Source organism: Lissotriton vulgaris, chromosome 5 (genome assembly GCF_964263255.1).
Source record: "Lissotriton vulgaris chromosome 5, aLisVul1.2, whole genome shotgun sequence".
Taxonomy (NCBI): Eukaryota; Metazoa; Chordata; class Amphibia; order Caudata; family Salamandridae; genus Lissotriton; species Lissotriton vulgaris.
The window spans coordinates 1,342,645,794-1,342,666,816 of NC_141693.1; the positions used below are offsets into that span (position 1 = coordinate 1,342,645,794).

At 48.3% G+C, this 21,023-nt stretch overlaps 1 protein-coding gene across 1 annotated transcript in view; it reads right to left on the bottom strand.

The window, feature by feature from the left end:
- SYCP1 (synaptonemal complex protein 1) overlaps positions 1-21,023 on the bottom strand; it is a 5,090,281-nt gene that overhangs the window by 2,617,948 nt on the left and 2,451,310 nt on the right. Inside the window, exon 23 of the mRNA XM_086919665.1 lies at positions 6,685-6,747. Within this exon, the coding sequence (XP_086775791.1) occupies positions 6,685-6,747 (63 nt within the window). The remainder of the gene's footprint in view (positions 1-6,684; positions 6,748-21,023) is intronic.

Consider the following 21,023-nt stretch of genomic DNA (forward strand, 5'->3'; position numbering starts at 1 on the left):
CCCCCTTCCCAAATTGGATAATTCTGAATCTTGAACTACTTTCCCTGAAAAGAACTCTTGATATTTTCTGGAGACTCTCCCTTGTGGCTAAGGAGTAGCCACCCTGCACCCGCAGGCACCATCTAAGCATCTCGGTTTGCTGTAAGTCCATCCTCCGGATCAAGACTGCCCAGCTCGACGAGACCCGGATTCCCCGCCATCTCTGACCTCTACCTACACCATCAGCCCAGCTGAGATTCGTGGGTGTGACGAGACCTGAGGGACCGGCCATCTTCTGAAACAGCACGACGCTTAACCAGCATGACCGCCGAGGGATCCTCGAGTGAGTGCTATGGGGTTTGAGAAGCCCTAACCCTGAGCAGCTCCAGCACCGAAATCCAGCCCCCCTGCATCCACGAGATCTACGTGGGGCCCTTCTGCTCTTTACTGCTCACCGCGTTGTCCGGTCACTTGCCCGTTGGCTAGTGGCCTTCCTGACGACGTACCACGACGATTTCACCGCTGGTCTGGTTGCTCCAGACTGGCCCTTGCTCCCTTCCAAGAGAGGAGCACCCCGGACCCTCCTGGTCCACTCCAGACGCCATCTTGACTCCACCGCGTGGGCTTGCCTTTGCCAAGGTTTGTTGCCCCCATCTTGGGTCCAGCAAGCCGACAGCAGAGACCTGCGTGGGACAGCTCGCACCTCCAGCCTGGTCGCCGACAACGCCTCCTAGCCCGCGTGACTGCAGAGTCCAGCGTCGCCCACTCACCTGGTCGAGGTGACTTCATCCGGTGCCATCCTGGTGCCCACACAATCACTGGCTAGTGATTAAGAACTGAGTCCCCTCTGCTTTCAGGTCGTCTTCATCACCGATCCAGGCTTGGATCACACCGAACTTCTTCACTGGTTGCCTGCCAGCAACTTCTTCTTTCAGGCTTCATAGACTACAACGAGGATTCCCGACGTCTTTTGAACCCTGTGCAGCCGCAGCCCCTGGGCTAGGTAACCCGAGCATTTCGGTGCTCCAACGTAGGTTCACTATCTAAGTGTCCAGATCCTTTTTCGTTTTTAGTCTACCTAGTAGGATTCGTCCGGAAACAGTGACTTTAGAAATACTAGCCTCCATAGACTTTGTCCCGCATCCCGCGTGAGAGTGCACACTCTGCACTCGATCTCCCTTTGCCTCCTGCTCCAACCTTAGGGTCCAGTAGTATAGTCCTAGCGATCCTGAAGCCTCTGGATCTTGTTACTTACCTGCTAGTATTTCGCATTCCACTTTTAGTGTATATGGTTTTTCGTGCCCCTCGGGCATTTGTGTAAATTGTGCAACTTAAAGTATTTTCGTAAGAGTTTTGTTGTGTGCTTAGCTCCCTGACTCATAAAGAGATCAGGGTAGACTTGTTATAAATAAATATCCTTTATTTTTCATAACAACTTGTGTGGTGTCCTTTCACTTGGTGTTCAAGGGGTATATGTGATGGTAAAACAGCTGGCTTAACACGCCCTCTAGAGTTTAGCCTGAAGACTGCTTTTGTCCACGCTACTAGGATAGCTGGTCTATAAGGTTGACTTACAACCAATCATCAATAAGGGTCGTTTTGTATGATACACAGTGATCACTAGAATAGTGAGCACTATATATCAGACCAACTTCTCACAAGAGGCTCTCCATCTCTCACTGTAGTTTGTCCGCCAAATTCTCTCAAGTTTTTTACACCGAGTTTTATGGTCCCTGATTTGTTCCGAAAACCAAGGGGCGACAGGATTTGTCCATGTGGAGTAAGTAATTTTGGGGGGAGCCAGAAGTAAGCAGGCACCTACTAGCCAGATTGTATAGGCCGCGGCTGCTTCCTCCACATTGTCAGCGAGGGGTCTCAGGGAGTTTTTTAATACGTCATCTAACATTTCACCATTAATGGTGTTCCATTTTCTGACCTGTCTGGGGGCGTTTCTACTACTAGGTGGTTTCATGGGGGTGATTAAAAAGACCTTAAAATGGACTGCTGAGTGATCGTACCATGGGACCGGCAGTACCGATGAAACCTTTAGGCTGGGATGATTAGAAAAGATCCCGTCCAGGGTGTGTCCTGCCTTGTGTGTCGGATCACACACCCATTGAGTCAAATCGAGCCCCTGCAGTAGGTCGATCAGATCACGGGTGTCTGTATCTGAATCACATTCTAAATGATAATTAAAATCACCCAGTAGAGTAAAAGCTTGGGCAGAGGCTACTGCTTCGAGTACCTTACTCAGTGCTAATACAAATGGGGCTTTGGAGCCTGGGGGTCTGTATACAAGACAGCCACTAAGGGATTGATGATCGGAAAGGGTAAGGTTAAAAAGCAGTGACTCCTCGAGGCCTGTGGGTCCAGGTTGAAAGGACCCTCTAATATCTTTATGATAAATGATGGCTAAGCCACCCCCTTTCCTCTTGTTCCGATTTTGAGTATAGCACACGTAGTCCGGCGGGGTGGCCTTAACTATGTCAGGGCCAGAAGCCGCATCGGTCCAGGACTCGGTGATAAATGCTACCTTTATGCCCGAGCATCGCAACCCTGCTTAGAGACGTTAAATCCGGTGTAATTGGATCCTTTGTACTCTTTTTGGGTGGAATCAAGTTGGATTGTTTCCATAGCGTCGACGGTATTGTCGTTGTTGGCGTCGTCAACTGAATTCCGATTGAAGAGCTCGTCGACAGTATCTTCGTCGACGGTTCCGTCGTCGACGGTGCGCTCGTCGACGAGGTTTTCGTCCTCGACGGTGCGCTCGTCGACGGGGTCTTCGCCATCGACGGTGTGCTCGTCGATGATGTTTTCGTCGTCGATGTGCTTGACAACTGTGTCTTCGTCGACGATGATGTTTTTACTGTCGTCGATGTCATCGACGACGACACGCCCGTCGTCGAGGGGGTCTTTGTCGGCGGAATAGGCGTCAACGGTTTTGTCGTCGAAGCTGTTGTCGTCGTCGACTTCGTCGACGGAATCTTAGGCAACGTCGAGTGCTTTATTATGAGAATAATCGACGACACAGGCTTACCCGCCGTCGACGATGGAGTAGTCGTCGAAGAATATGCTGACGACGCCGTCGTCGTCGACACCGTCGTCGTCGATGTAGAAATATAGACTGTAGAGATGGATTTCCTCATCGCTGAGGGAAGCGTCGACAGATTTGTTGTCGACGACTGCGCAGGCTTCCTGAAGGCAGGTGCCTCCTTAACAGACGTAGTAGATTTTGCCTCTGAAGACTTTGAGGGAGTCTTTTTAGGAGGAACGTCTGAAGGGCTAGGGGAAGTAACCCTTGGCCTCTTTAAGGATATTTTTGAGGAAACTGAAGCCATCTCACCATCCTCTGAAGACTCCAGGTCGTCTCTGGTTTTCAGTCTGTTCAACCAGAGGAGCAGCCTTCCTTCTCTGTCTTTAAGTGTTTTTGTAGAGAATGTTCTACAAATTCAACATTCTTTGGGAGAATGATCAGGAAAAAAGACAGTACAGGCAAGTTTCATGCTTGTCATCTACGTGTAGTCTTTTCTTACCACAGGATGAGCAAGCCCTGAAGAGACCTTTCTTCTGTTGATCAGCCATAGTTGAGTTTTGAAGAAAAATATCCAATTTTCTGTGAGAAAAAGAGAGAAACTATGAAACCTGAGGAGAACTCAGGTGGAGACTCCCTAGCACAACGTGCGGTAGAAAATCTGAGAGACTGAGGCTCCTGACAGGAAGGTTCTAGAGGGAGGTGGCAGCTGATTGGCTACCTTCTGGAATTTGGTCCTTTTTACAAAAGGACATGGATAGGCTACTAAGGCAAGGCCCTTAGGCCTACTTTTCTCTATGTATGTCTATAGGACATTACTTTTATATGTACCGGGGACTCCCGTCTCGACGACGGGGAATGATTCAGGCATGTGAATCTATGAAAGACACCCATAATACTGGATAACTTAGGGAGGAACTAATGCTAGTAGGGTCAGGCCTCAGGTCTAAGTCAGGTTGTTGTGCAGAGGATGTTACAAAGTCCTTTTGAATAATTTGGATTTTTCCTTGAAGAAGATCGAGATCTGGTCACATAGAGTCTGAGAAGTGGGAATTCCTCTACTTAATGCTTTGGGGTCTGTGAAGGACTTTATAATTGAGAAGATGGATTGTTGATCTTGGTTGGCCTTGAGTATTTTATTGGAGTAGTACTCTCTTTTTGCTAACTTAATATCAATGTGATATTGTCTCCTACTTGTTTTGAAAGCTATTTGGTCTACTGAGTCAAAGGCCCTTCCACGCTTGCGTTCCAATTGTTTACATCGGAGATGTATTTGAGCTAATGCAGGCGTGAACCAAGGGGCTTTATGTGATTTGGCTTTCAATTTCTTATGAGGTTGTTCTAGTGGGATTAGCTTGTCACTTACTGAGGTCATCCAAGAGTGGAAGAGTTGGGAATCTTCTGCGGTTTTACTAGTTAGGACAGGGATGCGGCCATGGGCAATAATGTGCAGCTGGCAGCTTTGAATTGGTGACTAATTACGCCCATTTGCACCTTGGTTGCGGAGGGGTGATTTGCTTGGCAGAACGATTCATGATTGGCGTCTCCAATGTGTAGCCTGCCTGGTGTGTTGGGGCATCAACTAATTGGTGCATTCCGAGGGATTCTGTTATCTCAAAGAAGTTGTCCACTCCTGGCTCCTTTCTGCATTCCAGATGGATATTAAAGTCTCCTAGGAGGGTGAAATTAGCATACCTGAGCAGGAAGTGGCTAAGGGTCCCCCTAGTGAGTCTAGAAAAGTAGCACTTTGACTGGTTGGGCTCCTGTAAAGGAGAAGGAGGCATTTATTGTGAAACAGAAGCCAAGGCTTTCTGCTCCCTTTAGTGAATTAAGTTCAAAATGTGTGCATTGTAGTGAATCACGTAGAATAATGTCCAGCCCCCTCCTCTGGACTATCTTCTATCTTTCCTACCAACCGTGTAGTTGGGGGGGACTACTGCCACAATGTCTGATTTACACCATTCCTTTAGCCAGGTTTCGGTAACAGATTGAAAGTCCAATTGTAGCTCCGTAATCAATTCTCTGATATCATGGGAGTGTTTACATATTGAGCGTGCATTGATTAGTCCCCCTTTTAATTGAGCGCTGCTAAGTGTAAAGGCTTTTCTACCCGTAGTTTAAGGCCATATGTCTGTGAAGGGGAACTCCGATCTACACATGTAACATGTGAGGGGCCCCATAATTGTATCTGGTGGTAGCTGGCAACCACAGTTTCCCTGGTTTCAAGATCTTTTAGCATTATTGACAAAAATACAGTACCTGGGTGAGTTTGGGCAGCATGGCTGAAGCTGGCCACGTTACAGATGTGGACGGGCACAGATGGGCTTGCCTTGGCGCTCCATTGTCGCTCCAGCAGTTTGTCTGCACTGGCAGGCTCATTAAATACTATGGCCTGCCAGCCACTAGAGCGCAAACTATCGCAAAATGGCGGGGCTAAATCGGGTCTTTTCTCCTCCCGGCAAGAGGGAGCAAAAAGTGTAAGTGCAAAATGGCAGTGGATGCGAGTGCGGGCTTCGTGGGAGCTCGAATTGAGGTAGGCGGGGGGCGTGCACCCGAATCTAAAACCGAGTCAGGTGGCATGACAATTATTAAAAGCAGTCAAATTCATGCAGTTTCCCTTCTATGTATTTACAATTTAATTGAATTCCCCACAGATTAAAAATATTCCCACCGTTAAAAGAGAGATTACAATCATAAACAATTAAAAAATCAGCAGATCAAGTAGTTACAAGCTCTTGACATGCAGTCATGCGAACCAAAGCGGGGAAAAGGTGAAGCTGTCAGCCTTTCCTAACACCACCTTTCAATAACTCCAGCCCACATATACACTGATTGCCCCCTCACCATTGCGATTTCTTCTAAATTGAGACTGGTACAGAAATACTACTTGCACAATGCCTACCTAACCCCCACCAGCCTACACATAGTGCGCTTACTCTCAGTCCCTATGTGCTTTAGATGTTTGAGGGCTTCCGCAGATTTTTTCCATTTGTCTTGACATGTCCAAGTATTGTAAAGTACTAGACGTCTATCGCTGGGGGAGGTGCTGGGCTGGATGGTGGACTTGTCATCACAATTGTTTCTTCTGGCATTTTTGAGGGGTGGGAGGCAAAAGGGCCGCCAAAACACTACTGGGAGTGACCACTGTGGTGGCAAAAAGGGACATAGCCAGTAAAGGAAAATCTGCTACTCCGCATTCACTATCTCAATGGCATAAACGGGTGAGCGGGTGCGCCCATCAGGACAAACTGGTCTACGAAGGCAAAGGATGCCCTATAAAAAATGCCAAGATCTGGGGCGAATAGTGGGAGTGCTTTGGGTTAGGTACGCTATAATTTCATGTAGAGAATTGTTCTGGTGTGGTAACAGTGGATTACTATTTAGCCTGTATTGCTACTACATTTTCCTTAATGTCAATCGGGAGTCACCAGATGTGGTGGTTCTTATGTTCCTACAAAACAATAAAATTGGTTTTAAAAAAAAGATCAGCATATAAACAAGTGAGCTACCTTCTTACAAATCCACAAATTTGCATATGCTATTTTTATGAAAGGACCCCAACTAACAAATACAAGTGTTCCCACAGGTGTCACAAAATTATTCTGTTGATTATTTAAATTAAGTACCACTATGAATTATTTAACAGTCTACTTTCTAAAACCATGCATTCATACCTTATTCTCTAAGGCTTTTAACTGTTTATCCTTTTGAGATATTTTAGTTTCTATGTTTTTGGTCTGAAATGCAAAGAAAGAAAAGACGGATTGGAAACATTATCAGGAACACAGTTAAATTAAACAAGTACTTACAAACACTTACAAGAGAAAGTAGCTTGGTAAAAAGTTCATCACACATTATGATGCAAAAGAACAAGTTACTCTCCTTCGGTAATGCTTTTTCTGGAGTATACAGTATCTGCCTGTGGATTCCTCACGTTTTGAATTACCCCTGCCCCAGCGTTCCATGGAAATGATGTTCATAGCTCCCCCACATTAACTAGGACGTCATAATATCACCGCTCTGCTTGCGACATGGTATGACCTCACCGGAGCCATAAGAAGACCTCGTCGGCATGCTGATGATAGTTCCACCCAATTTTTCTGTGCCTTCGAGACGAATGGGTGTACCGACAACACAACACAAGTATACCCAGTATCAAAAATATGTATACAAACACATATAGTATATACATAATTATAAAGGAAAAGCCAATACCCAAAGAATTTCCTAGCAACAAACTGTATGCATGACAGTGACATACAGAAAATAAGAATGTCAGAAAATGTTCGGTATATGCAGGAGGACAACGGGGAGGCGGGTGGTTCAGTGAGGAATCCACAGGCAGATACTGTATCCACCAGAAAAAAGCGTTACCGAAGGTAAGTAACTTGTTTTTCTGATTGATACATCTGCCTGTGGATTCCTCACCTTTTGAAGTGAATCCTCAAGCTCTCAATTTCCCGGAGGAGGAGGGTGTCCACCTGCCTTTACCAAAAAATCTTGTAGTACAAAGCGTGCAAAATGGCCGTCTGTCCTAACCTCGGAATCCAAGCAGTAAAGCTTTGCAAAGGTGTGGAGGGAGGCGAAAGTTGCGACCTTACAGATGTCTACAACAGGAACACCTCTAGCCAGAGCAGAAGACGACTTAGCTCTGGTGGAATGAGCACAAATACCTTCAGGAGGCTCCTTCTTGCACAGGATGTAGCAGATCTTGATGCTCAAGATAATCCACCTGGAGAGTGTTAGTTTGTGGACAGCTCTGCCTTTCATTCGTCCAATATAACCCACGAAGAGCTGATCATCCAGCCTTAGGTCCCTGGTTCTATCCAGGTAGAAGCTGACAGCCCTCTTAGGGTCCAGGCAAAATATTCTCTCCTCTTCCTTGGAAGGGTGAGGGGGAGGAAAGAAGGAAGGTAAAGTAATAGACTATCCTAAATGGAAAGGAGAAACCACCTCAGGTAGGAAAGCAGCCCTGGTCCTGAGAACCATCTTTTCTGCATGAATGGTTAAAAACAGCTTTAGAACTAAGAGCCTGAAACTCACTTTCCCTTCTAGCTGAGGTAATAGCGATCAGGAAGACCGCCTAGAAAGACAGAAGCCTCAACGGGCAACTATGAAGAAACTCAAAAGTAAAATCCATCAGAAAAATAAGTACTAAATTCAAAGACCACTGGGGAATTATGAAAGGAGTGGGAGGAAACCTATTGGTGAGGCCCTTAATGAACCTCATAACAATGGGAGTCTTAAATGAAGATGGCTGATCTAGCAAACAGAGGAAAGCCGACAAGGCTAAAAAATAACCCTTTACCGTAGCCACAGCACAACCCTGCTGGGCCAAGGAAAGTGGAAATCCTAGAATGTCAGATAGATCAAGTTACTTACCTTCGGGACCGATATATCTGTGAGAGGCATAGATTAGTTATAGATTCCATACCTTGTGAATTACCCCCAGGCGTCAGACTGGATCCTCGGAATATTTTCATCAGCAGTACCACTAAGCATCGAATGGTGGCGTTGGTCGGCTCCGTGTTCATTGTTGACGTCGTGGTCGCCGGGATGGCGTTGGGGCAGCTACTAAGACGCGGTCCTCGCGCGCTGATGTCAGTTCTGTACATGACTTTCCACACCAGAAGTGCAGAGCGATGCAAGACACTGACCACTAGTGCACAAAACCAGGGCCCTGAAAGGATGTCCTTAACCCTAGAAGTCAGTTCGCAGAACAGGGAGGATGGGTGGGGTGGTAAGGAATCTATAACTAATCTATGTCTCTTACAGATATAGCATTACTGAAGGTAAGTAACTTGCTCATCTGAAAGAGACAATCAGTTATAGATTCCTTACCTTGTGAATAGATACCCCGGCAATACCAACCCAGAGGTGGGTCTGCGAACCACGTTCACACCAGAAATTCCTGGAGAAACGAACAGCCAAAAAAGCTGTCTCTCCAGACTTGGCTATCCAGGCAGTAGTGCTTCGTGAATGTGTGCAGAGATGCCCACGTCGTGTCCTGACAGATGTCTTTGAGGGGGACTCCCAGTCCCAAAGCAGTGGTAGCTGTAGTCGGCCTGGTGGAATGGTCACGTAGCCCCACAGGAGGCTTTTTCTTTGCCAAAGAATAGCAAGCTTTAATATACAAAACAACCTACCTAGAGATGGTCCGTTTGTGTACGGCCTGAACTTATTTAGCGCCCACGTAGCCAACAAAGAGTTGGTCATCCAACCGGAATTGTTTTGTGCGATACAAGTAAAAGGAAAGCGCACGTTTTGGATCCAGACGGTGGAGCCTCTCTTCCTCCTTAAAAGGCTGCAGAGACGGAAAGAAGGTGGGCAAAGTGATGGTCTGACCAATGTGGAAAGAAGTAACCACTTTGGGAAGAAAGGATGGAAGAGTTCGAAGGATAACCTTGTTCGGATGAACAGTCAGAAAAGGAAGTTTAGAAGAGTTTGGAGCTCAATCACCATGCACGCAGAACTGATGGCAACCAGAAAAGCAGGCTTTAAGATCAGAAGCCTAAGAGGACAGTTATGTAGCGGCTCAAAGGGAGCGCACAAACAATAGGTTAGAACTAGGTTCAAGTCTCACTGGAGCATTCATTACGAAGGGACAGGAGGAAAAAGATGAGAAATGCCTTTAAGGAAGCGATTTACAACAGGGGTCTTGAAAAGAGAAGGCTGATCAGGAAGCCTAAGGAAGCCTGAAATGGCCGAGAGGTTGCCCTTTAGAGTGCCCAGAGCAGAGCCCTGCTGGGCCAAACAAAGGAGGAACAAGAAATCCTCAGAAAGAGGGGCAGAAAGGGGATCCACAGCCTTCGCTGTGCACCATGCCGCACATTTGTTCCATCTGCAGGTGTATACCATCTTAGTGGAAGGACATTTGGCTGACAAGATAACATCACAGACTTCGGGAGGAAGATCAAAGGCCGTAAACTGTTGCTGCTCAATCTCCACGCAAGGAGGTGGAGCCTGGCCAGGTTCTGGTGGAAGACCGTCCACTGCTGCTGCAACAGAAGATCCTCCCGAAGAGGCAGTCGGATCAGAAGATCGATGGCCATGTGCAGTAGCTCGGGTTACCAAACACTTCATGCCCAATCCAGAGCCACCAGGATGACTTGGGCCTGGTCGCGCTTGTTCTTCTTCAGCACTCTGGGCAGGAGTGGTATAGGCAGAAAGGCGTATAGAAGACCACAACTCCACTCATGACAAAAAGCGTTGCCTAGTGAGTGCTATTTGGAAATTCCAACGTGCAGAATTGATGACATTGCACGTTCTCTTCGGTGGCGAATAGATCTAACTAAGGCTCTCCCCACTGTTAAAAGAGTCCTTGCACCACCTGCGAGTGTAGATGCCATTCGTGATGTATCATGCACCTGCGGCAGAGTTCGTCCACCTTGGCGTTCAGAGAATCTGCCAGGTGTTGAACCACCAGTGATATGCCCTGGTGTTCCAACCATGTCCAAAGATGGAGAGCCTCTTGTGAGAAGTTGGCCTGATATATAGTGCTCACTATTCTAGTGATCACTGTGTATCATACCAAATGACCCTTATTGATGATTGGTTGTAAGTCAACCTTATAGACCAGCTATCCTAGTAGCGTGGACAAAAGCAGTCTTCAGGCTAAACTCTAGAGGGTGTGTTAAGCCAGCTGTTTTACCTTCACATATACCCCTTGAACACCAAGTGAAAGGACACCACACAAGTTGTTATGAAAAATAAAGGATATTTATTTATAACAAGTCTACCCTGATCTCTTTATGAGTCAGGGAGCTAAGCACAATACAAAACTCTTATGAAAATACTTCAAGTTGCACAATTTACACAAATGCTCGAGGGGCACGAAAAACCATATACACTAAAAGTGGAATGCGAAATACTAGCAGGTAAGTAACAAGATCCAGAGGCTTCAGGATCGCTAGGACTACACTACTGAACCCTACGGTTAGGAGCAGGAGGCCTAGGGAGATCGGGTGCAGAGTGTGCACTCTCACGCGGGATGCGGGACAAAGTCTATGGCGGCTAATATTTCTAAAGTCACTGTTTTCGGACGAATCCGACTAGGTAGACTTAAAACGAAAAAGGATCTGGACACTTAGATAGTGAACCTGCGTTGGAGCACCGGAATGCTCGGGTTACCTAGCCCAGGGGCTGCGGCTGCATAGGGTTCAAAAGACGTCGGGAATCCTTGTTGTAGTCTATGGAGCCTGAAAGAAGAAGTTGCTGGCAAGCGACCAGTGAAGATATTCGGAGTGATCCAAGCCTGGATCGGTGATGGAGACGACCTGTAAGCAGAGGGGACACTGTTCTTAATCACTAGCCAGTGATTGTGTGGGCACCAGGATGGCACCGGATGAAGTCACCTCGACCAGGTGAGTGGGCGACGCTGGACTCTGTAGTCGCACGGGCTAGGAGCCATTGTCGGCGACCAGGCTGGAGGTGCGAGCTGTCCAGCGAGGGTATCTGCTGTCGGCGCTGCTGGAACCAGGATTGGAGCAACAAGCCTTGGCAGAGGCAAGCCCACGCGGTGGAGTCAAGATGGCGTCCGGAGTGGACCAGGAGGGTCTGGGGTGCTCCTCTCTTGGAAGGGAGCAAGGGCCAGTCGTGAGCAAACAGACCAGCGGTGAAAACGTCGTGGTACGTCGTCAGGAGGGTAACTGGCCAACGGGCAAGTGACCGGACAACGTGGCAAGCAGCAGAAGAGCAGAAGGGCCCCACGCAGATCTCGTGGATGCTGGGGGGCTGGACTTTGGTGCTGGAGCTACTCTGGGTTGGGGCTTCTCAAACCCCAGTGCACTCACTCGAGGATCCCTCGGAGGTCGTGCTGGTTAAGCGTCATGCAGGCTTTGAAGATGGCCGGTCCCTCAGGTCTCGTCGCATCCACGAATCTCAGCTGGGCTGATGATGTAGGTAGAGGTCAGAGATGGCGGGGAATCGGGGTCTCGTCGAGCTGGTCGGTCTTGATCCGGAGGATGGACATGCAGCAAGCCGCGATGCTTAGGTGATGCCTGCGGGTGCAGGGTGGCTACTCCTTAGCCACAAGGGAGAGTCTTCAGAGAATGGCAAGAGTTTCTTTCGTGGAAAGTCCTTCAAGATTCAAGATTATCTAATTTGGGAAGGGGGCCTGCTCCTACCTTTATCCTAAGAAAAGGGGCTGGCACGCGACTAGGTCCTGCCCATGGGTGGGACCAGGAGGGGGTGGTTACACCCCTCTCCTTTGTCCGGTCTCTCCCCAGCTCAGGGGCTGGGGTGCCCCTGGAACTGTTTTGAGCCGGCATATGCACAGTGAGCACCGGGGTGCCACTTGCAGTCACCTTCCTCTCAGCCCTGCCTACCTGGGATACACAAAACCCTGTCTGGGATGGTGCTAGCACCGCCCCTGACAGGAAACCCTTTGTCCAAGCTCTCCTCGCTGGAAGGACTCCCAGCAGCAGGAGGTCAGACTTGTGTCTGTGGTGGCAGCATCCATTTTGTGATGCTGAGGCTCGAGTTACCTTTAACCGGGGTTCACAGTTACATACATGTCGTGTCCCTCTAGAAGAACACAATTCAGCGAGGACATCGCCGACTTCGTCAGCCCGCATGCCCTCCCCTCCGCTGACTACATCCTCCTGGGGGACCTCAACTTCCACCTGGAGAACAACAACGACCGCAACACCATCACCCTGCTCGACAACCTCGCCAACCTCGGACTCAAGCAGCTGGTGTCCACCTCCACCCACCTCGCAGGACACACACTCGACGCCGTCTTCACGTCCAGCAAACACATCGCCTTCGACCACGCCACTGGACTCCACTGGACGGACCACAGCTGCGTCCACTTCACCTTCAGAAAAACGACGATCCACCACCACCAGCAACAGGTTGCTCGAAGAAGCTGGAACAAGATCACAGCCGACCAGCTCGCCGCTTTCCTGAGCCAGCACCCTCCCGCCAGGTCAGCGAACCCCAGCCAGGCCGCCGACAACCTCACGAAGTGGATCAGCAGCTGCGCGGACGAACTCGCCCCACTAAGGACTCCGCCCAGCAGACCCGGCAGCAAGAAGGCCCCTTGGTTCACCGACGAACTCAAGAGCTCCAAGAAGAACTGCCGAGCCCTCGAGAAAGCCTGGAGAAGGGAACCAACACCGGACAACATGACCACCCTCAAGCTTGCCACCCGGAAGCACCACCAACTGATCCGCGCCACCAAGAAAACCGCATTCAAGGACCGGCTGGACAACAACGCACACAACTGCAAGGAACTCTTCAACATTGTGAAAGAGCTCTCCAACCCCAACGCCGGAAACAACAACATCACCCCATCGCAAGACCTCTGCAACTCCCTGGCCTCCTACTTCAACAACAAGATCGCGGACGTACACAACAGCTTCAGCACGCAACCGACGCTAGCCACGACCGAACCACCGCCCCCCACCACCACCATCCGCGCCTGGACTCCGATCAGCACCGAAGACACCGTCCGCATGATGAACTCCATCAACTACGGATCACCAACCGACCCCTGCCCTCACCACATCTTCAACAAGGCCGACGCTATCATCGCACCCCACCTGCGGGACATCATCAACACCTCCTTCGACACCGCTACCTTCCCGGAGAGCTGGAAGCACGCAGAACTCAGCGCCCTGCTAAAGAAACCTACAGCGGACCCCACCGAACTCAAGAATTACCGCCCCATCTCGCTCCTCCCGTTCCCAGCTAAAGTCATCGAGAAGACCGTCAACAAACAGCTGGCCGCCTTCCTCGAGGCGAATGGATCCCTCGACCCCTCACAGTCTGGCTTCCGAGCCAACCACAGCACCGAGACCGCCCTCATCGCTGCCACCGACGACATCCGAGCCCTGATGGACAACGGAGAAACAGAGGCCCTCATCCTCCTAGACCTCTCTGGAAGAACACAGAGAGTCCGCCTACCACCGTACAAGTCAGAAGCCACCAAAGTCATCTGCGGCGTCCCTCAAGGATCGTCGCCGAGTCCCACCCTCTTCAACATCTACATGAGCCCCCTCGCGGCCATCGCACGCCAACACAACCTCAACATCATCTCCTACGCTGACGACACCCAGCTGATCCTCTCCCTGACCAACGACCCCGCTGCCGCCAGAGCCAACCTTCACGAAGGGATGAAAGACGTAGCCGAGTGGATGACGACCAGCCGCCTGAAACTGAACTCAGACAAGACGGAATTCCTCATCCTGGGTTCCTCGCCCTCCAACTGGGACGACTCCTGGTGGCCCCCCGCCCTGGGCACCGCACCCAAACCGACAGACCACGCACGCAACCTGGGCTTCTTCCTGGACTCCTCCCTCTCCATGACCAGACAAGTCAACGCCGTCTCCTCGTCATGCTTCAACATCCTGCGCATGCTACGGAAGATCTTCCGGTGGATACCCACCGAGACTAGGAAGACAGTCACCCAGGCCCTCGTCACCAGCCGACTGGACTACGGCAATGCCCTCTACGCCGGAACCACCGCGAAGCTCCAGAAGAGACTCCAGCGGATCCAGAACGCCTCAGCCAGACTCATCCTCGACATCCCACGACACAGCCACATCTCCGGACATCTGAGAGACCTGCATTGGCTCCCCGTCAACAAAAGAATCACCTTCCGTCTCCTCACCCACGCACACAAAGCCCTACACGATCAAGGCCCGAGCTACCTCAACAACCGCGTCAACTTCTACACTCCCATACGCCAACTCTGATCAGCAAGTCACGCCCTCGCCGCCGTCCCCCGCATCCGAAGAACGACAACAGGAGGAAGGTCCTTCTCCTACCTGGCCGCCAAGACCTGGAACTCCCTCCCGACCGACCTGCGCCTGACCCAAGACCACCTCTCCTTCAGGAAGAAGCTCAAGACCTGGCTCTTCGAGCAGTAGCAGCACTACCCCCCCTCCCAAGCGCCTTGAAACCCTCCGGGTAAGTAGTGCGCTATATAAATTTCTCTAAATTGATTGATTGATTGAAGGGTGGAATGCTAACCCCGTCGCCAGAATTGGTGAGGGGTTAGTATTCCAATTCATATGACACCTTAATCGACATGTTTTCATAAAGCGATACCAAAGTTAGCAAATAACCGCGAGGATTATAATGCACTTAAGATATATGGTACGCGTTATCATGGAACAGCTATTAGGACTTGGTTCCGCAAGCTGCAAACAGGCTCAGCTCATGCCAGAGCACCATCTCACACGATTCCAAGCACTCTGCCTTCAGGATTGATAAGGCTTGCCATAGGAGTGACTGATAGGAATATATGTGTCCATTTTAGGGTTAGATATAGGAATACTATATCTAAAGCAAAGGGTGATTACACCACCTTGCCCCAGCTGTCGTGCAGCCAGTTGTGTCAGATTTGGGTGGCCAGCCAGAGGCGGCATAATACATGCTTCAGCCCCTGGTAGGCCCTGGGTACACCTATGCCCTGGGTACCTATAGTACACTGTACAGGGACTGATAAGGTGGCCCAGTATCCAATTAGATATGTACCTAAGGTACATGGAATCCATTTTACAGAGAGAGCAGTGGGCCTGGGGTCCTGAATAGCAGGGTTCCCGGTCAACTAAGTCGAAAAACCAGCAAAACACCAGGCAAAAAGTTGGGGGTAACCATAGTCAGATATCCACCTTCCTACACTATGGTTATGAGTATGTTCTCTACCTCTAGGGACACTGTAGCTGCCACCATGGGGCTCTTGAGGTACCGGGTTTTTATGGACCCGGTGGTGCCAGGGAGAACACCCAAAGACCTCGAGTCCTTCCTGTTTTGGACCACAGAAACACAGAGTCTTCTAGGTGATGTCAAGGATGGAATTTATTGGCTGCAACCAGTAACAGGTATCCTAGAAGTACAACAGCATGAAGGTTCTCAGGAGACTGCTCGTTTTTACAGAACCAGCCTCTTCTCTTTATACTAAAAAATAAGCTTCAGGCAAGAATTCCTTGTTTTACAGTTTGAACATATACATATTTTCACTACAAAGAAAAAGCAGAGTCATGATGACAAGCCCACATTTCAGTTTGTCCAGTTCATGATAGATTACCCGGCAAGGCCCAGAACTTTCATCAGATATCGACGGACCCCCAATAAAATCGAGCACCTCCTCCTTGTAAAACAAGTCATAAAGAAGAAACAGGGACAGGTGTGTGTGAGATTAGCTATAGCTTGTATGCGATGAACGGTTTATGACATGTTGTGCCTTCATACCAATCTCATTCGGCCACTGGGATGGGTACTGCCCGAACAGGTTTGGCTTGAGGCAGTGTAGTCAGCTCGCCCAGGTCACAGAGGAGTCAGCAAAGGTGTACGTGTCCTTTTAGATCGAATACGGCCTTGCGCTTTGACTATGTAAGGGCAATCACAAAATGGATGCCGCTCACAAAATGGAACCCGAGGGTTCAAGACAGAAACTATGATTTCCGGGTGATTTCGTCACTTGATCATGATGCAAATGCTTAGGTATAGTATCTCAATCATTACCGGTCTGCCGATACCAAAATCGCCATGATATGATGATATTTTTGACACGAGTGTAGAGCTTCGGTACCATACAATAGCAGGGTCCAGATTTTTCAGTACCACAGACCCTCCTTTTGCCCTTATATAGGCAATAACCTATACTCACGCTAATCTGAGTCCAGGTCTGTATACATAAAGTCATTGAGATGCTGTTGTAGCATCATCCTATTACTTAGTTCATCTCTTGATACAGGCTTCCTTACACAAGATGTAGCACAGAGGCCACATATTGCAGGAGTGCACTGTACACACAGGCAGAACATGAACAGAATGTCTAAGACCATCCCAATGACTATCAGAATCTTCCATCCCCAGGCAGATATCAGTTCCCAGAACCACCCCATTAAGGACCAGTCCCCTTTATCCACGTGAATGGATTCAGAGATCTTATGCAGTTTGGAGATGGCCTGGTATACTGTCGGAGCGTTATCGGGGATACAAATGCAGCAACTTGATTGGATCACTTTACATACCCCACCACGGTCTGCAAGTATGACATCTAGGGCAACCCTGTTCTGAAGAGTCATAAGGCGGTCCGACTGGAGTTCCGCTGTCAAGTTACTAAGGGCACCAGCCGTTTCAATCACGGCGGATTCAACTACCCTTGTCAATTGGCGAATGTTCCTGCTGTTCACCATAGGCCCCCAAAACGGCAGAAAACCTTTTGCAAAATCCCCAAACTCCTGTTCCGCAGTGTCGTCTTTACTCACAACACCCCTAACTGTCCTTGTCCTATGGTAATCTGCCGCGGCCGTGTAGGTGGGTGGCAACAGGAACGAGATAAAGCATGTGCCCGAAAAGTCAGGGGGCAGCCATGTATATGCTCTATCATGGCAGACGAAGTATGTACCCTTAGCTGCCAAGAATGAGGGGGAGGTCTGAGACGAGAAGACATATGTTTCTGTACAGACGCTCTTCCCTAACTGAGCTCTGGGGTTTTTGCCATTTCCCTGCAGACATAGGTGACCCTGATGGGGTACTATCCAAATTGGGGAGGACTTCTTTGCTCGCTGGCTCTCACTCAAGGAAATTCCATATTTTGTTATATTCCATCTACTGGAGGCCTTCAATTCATCTCTGGGAATCGTTCTATACGTGTCGAAATCCCTGCTCATATTTCTGATTCCCGCCACTAGTGCTTTGTTGCTCGAGTTGCTCCCTGTGGAACGTGGGGGATATGGTTCGATGGCAAATAGGAACATTGTTTGAAATGCCCACAAAGAATCATAGTAGCTAAATGGCAGGACAAAGTACGGGATACCTTTATCTGTCGTGTGTAGCATAAGTCCACATACCCAACAATTTGTCATGTTCATTACAAACTGGTGTTGGTGTAAGAGCTGAACGAATGAGTTATTTATAAATTCTAATCTTCTGGCAGACTCGTGTTCAGGTAGAGGGTGAAAACAGTGCGGGGAAACAGTAGGAGGAGGTGTGGGCTGCGTGGTGTGTGCAAATGATACTCGAAAGGTGAATAAAGCATAGCCTATTAAAAACATCATTATACTACACAACATGAAAATGCATATTATTAAAAATCGTTTTTTCGCCATCACAGTGCATATTCTGGTTTCAAAGTTCGTTGATCTGGCAGGTCTCTCCATCTTGGGAAACTCCATCCTCTAATTTGCTGCCCGCGGCGGTAGGGTGATTCTGCTAAGGAGTGCTTCTGTCAGTCCAGGGCAACTCCCTTAGACCAACCAGAACCGTCGACCTAAACGTCTTTGTTTAATAATTTATTTGTCCATAGTCATAGGTCTTGGCCTCAAATTGTAACGATTTCTACCAGGTGCTGTGTGGTCTTGGAATAAGAGTTCAGGCTCTGTAGTGTTCAATCGAATTGACAGAGGCACAGCTTCTTGCAAAATGGTGTCGCTTTCCTTTTCAGAAATTGTTCCTTTTAAACGTGCATCACTAAAAGGCAGGAACCGAGGCACAGTCTCAGCCTCAGAGTCAGCAATTCCCTCCTGGACCCACCGGTCATACGGAAGAGGCAGTGGGACCCTCTTACAATGATTGCCGTGGACCCAATGTTTCTTTCCTTCAACTCGAACAGCAGATCTGGTCGAGAGAAGAAGTAGATGAGGGCCGGTCCACCGGGGCTGGTCATTCTTTGTTCGCTGGAAGTTCTTGACCAGCACATATGATCCAGGATCGATAGGAAACTACGATTTCCGGGTGATTTCGTCACTTGATCATGACGCAAATGCATAGGTATAGTATCTCAATCATTACCGGTCTGCTGATACCAAAATCGTCATGATATGATGATATTTTTGACACAAGTGTAGAGCTTCGGTACCATACAAGAGCAGGGTCCAGATTTTTCAGTACCACACTCTAGCCCCTCTTTTCTAGAAGCTCTCTGGAGCGCCAGATATTCCCTGTCTAAGGCCAGCTGCGCTCTCTTGATCCTAAGCTTAGCTTCTTCAAACTTGAGCAGTCTGCACTTCTTATCATAGGAGGACTCTCTCCTGTAGGAGGATAAGTACCTATGAGAGACAACTGTCCCTACAGATACACCAGAATGATTAGACTCCTGAGAAGGAGATCTAGAACTTCTAGGTCCACAGTTAACACCTCCTGGAGGTGTGACTAAAGGACCATTGGGGTTCCCTTCCTCATCCACAGGGAGAATTTGGCTATCCAGGTTAGAATCATCATGTTCTTCCTGGTCAGCATCAAGGTCTAGGTCTTGGACGTTTTCACCTCCTTGCCTGTCCTCTTCTGCTCGCCCACCAAACCTGCCTGCCTCATCAGACCCTGGGGTCTTTCTGAGATCATCTAAAAGCAATACCTCTATGAAGCGTTGGGCCCTAGGGTTTTCCCCTGTGTTCAATTTCCTAGATGCACACATGTTCCTCAATTCTGGAAATGGGAAATGGTCATACTTAGTTATTCTGGAGCCACTGGCTTCAGCCCTTGAAGACATACCAGTGTGGTACAGTGTCTGTACCTACCTACTCTAGTGGGACTACTAAACTCTCTCTTGAGTTGTAGAAAGGGTGTGCTAAACGTTTGAAACACAACTCTAAGTTCAGTAGAACTTACTTTATTCTAAATTTGATTTATATGTAACTATGTACGTATAGTGGTTTTCAGTTTGTCACTCAAAGGAGATTATCTGGTAAAGCAATAGCAAGCTTGAAACCCACCGCTGCACACCAAAGTGAGAAAAAGGCCTGGCATATGCTATCCACTAGTTCTAGTGGGCACCTTGCACCAGTCCAAACAACCCTTATTGACAATAGGTTTAAAGACAACCTTTATTGAAAGCAATCCTAGTGGTAGCTATGGAGAGCAGGGGCCATATGTATCAAGCCATTTTTGAATCGCAAAGGCCGAAATTCGCAGAATTTCGGCCTATGCGACTCGCAAACGGCTGTTTTGCACGTTTTGAAATGTATGAAACATTCCCAAAATAAGGAATTGCAAACTTGTGCGATTCCTTATTTTTCCATAGCATTTAGGGAATCGCAAATTTGTGATTCCTTAAATGCTATGTATGTAGCAATTTTAGCTTGCGAATTTTGTTTAAGAATTCGCAAATTACCACCAACTTTCAGTTGATGGTAACTTGCGAATTCTTCCAGAAATGCACAAATTGACATTTTTAAAGGTGGCATATGATGCACACACATGCCCATAGGGCATGTATGTGCGCCATATGCACACACATGTTCTTTTCAGGGGTGCAGAAGGGTGTCTTTGAGACACCCCTGCACCCTTGCAATAATTCTCAAATTGTGATTAGCAAATTGCGAATTCGCAATTTGAGAATTATTTTGCATTCATTCCTACGGGCCTCCTGGCCCATAGGAATGCATTGGATATTATTCCTTAATTGTGAATTCGCAAAATGCGAATTCGCAAATAAAGAAGATTAAGGAATCGCAAATAAAAAGCGATTTTGTTCATACATACCATTTTGCATTTCCTAAATAGCGATTCCTTAAAATTCGCTATTTAGAAAATGCAAAATAGTTTGATGATAAATATGGCCCTAAGTCTTGAAGGTAAAGCAGCTTGCTTTACCAGATTATAAACTCTTGAATGACCAAATGAAAGGAGAACCACACAAGGTATATATAAAATATATGTATTTATTACAAAACACTCTCTACTAACCTCTTTATGAGATTAGAGACCAGAATACACAATTTCAACACAATAGAATTCAGTAAATAGCACAATATACAATGGGCCCCAGGGGGAGACCAAACCATATATCAGGAAAGTACTATAAGAAACACGACTGGACTAGACACAGTGCCTAGAGCACGTAGAATCGCTGGGACCCCAAGGGACCACCCAAGGTAGTGACACAGGGGACCCACGGGGGACGTGTGAAGTGTGAGAACACAACCGCATTCTCTTTTTGCTTCTATGGGGAAAGTCGCAGTTGGAATTTTAAAGTTTAGGGACACTTAAGAGAGGACTTTGAGCAAACCCCTTTAGACTTAAGGGGTTCTAGGGCAACACCCACTGGAGCACTGGACTA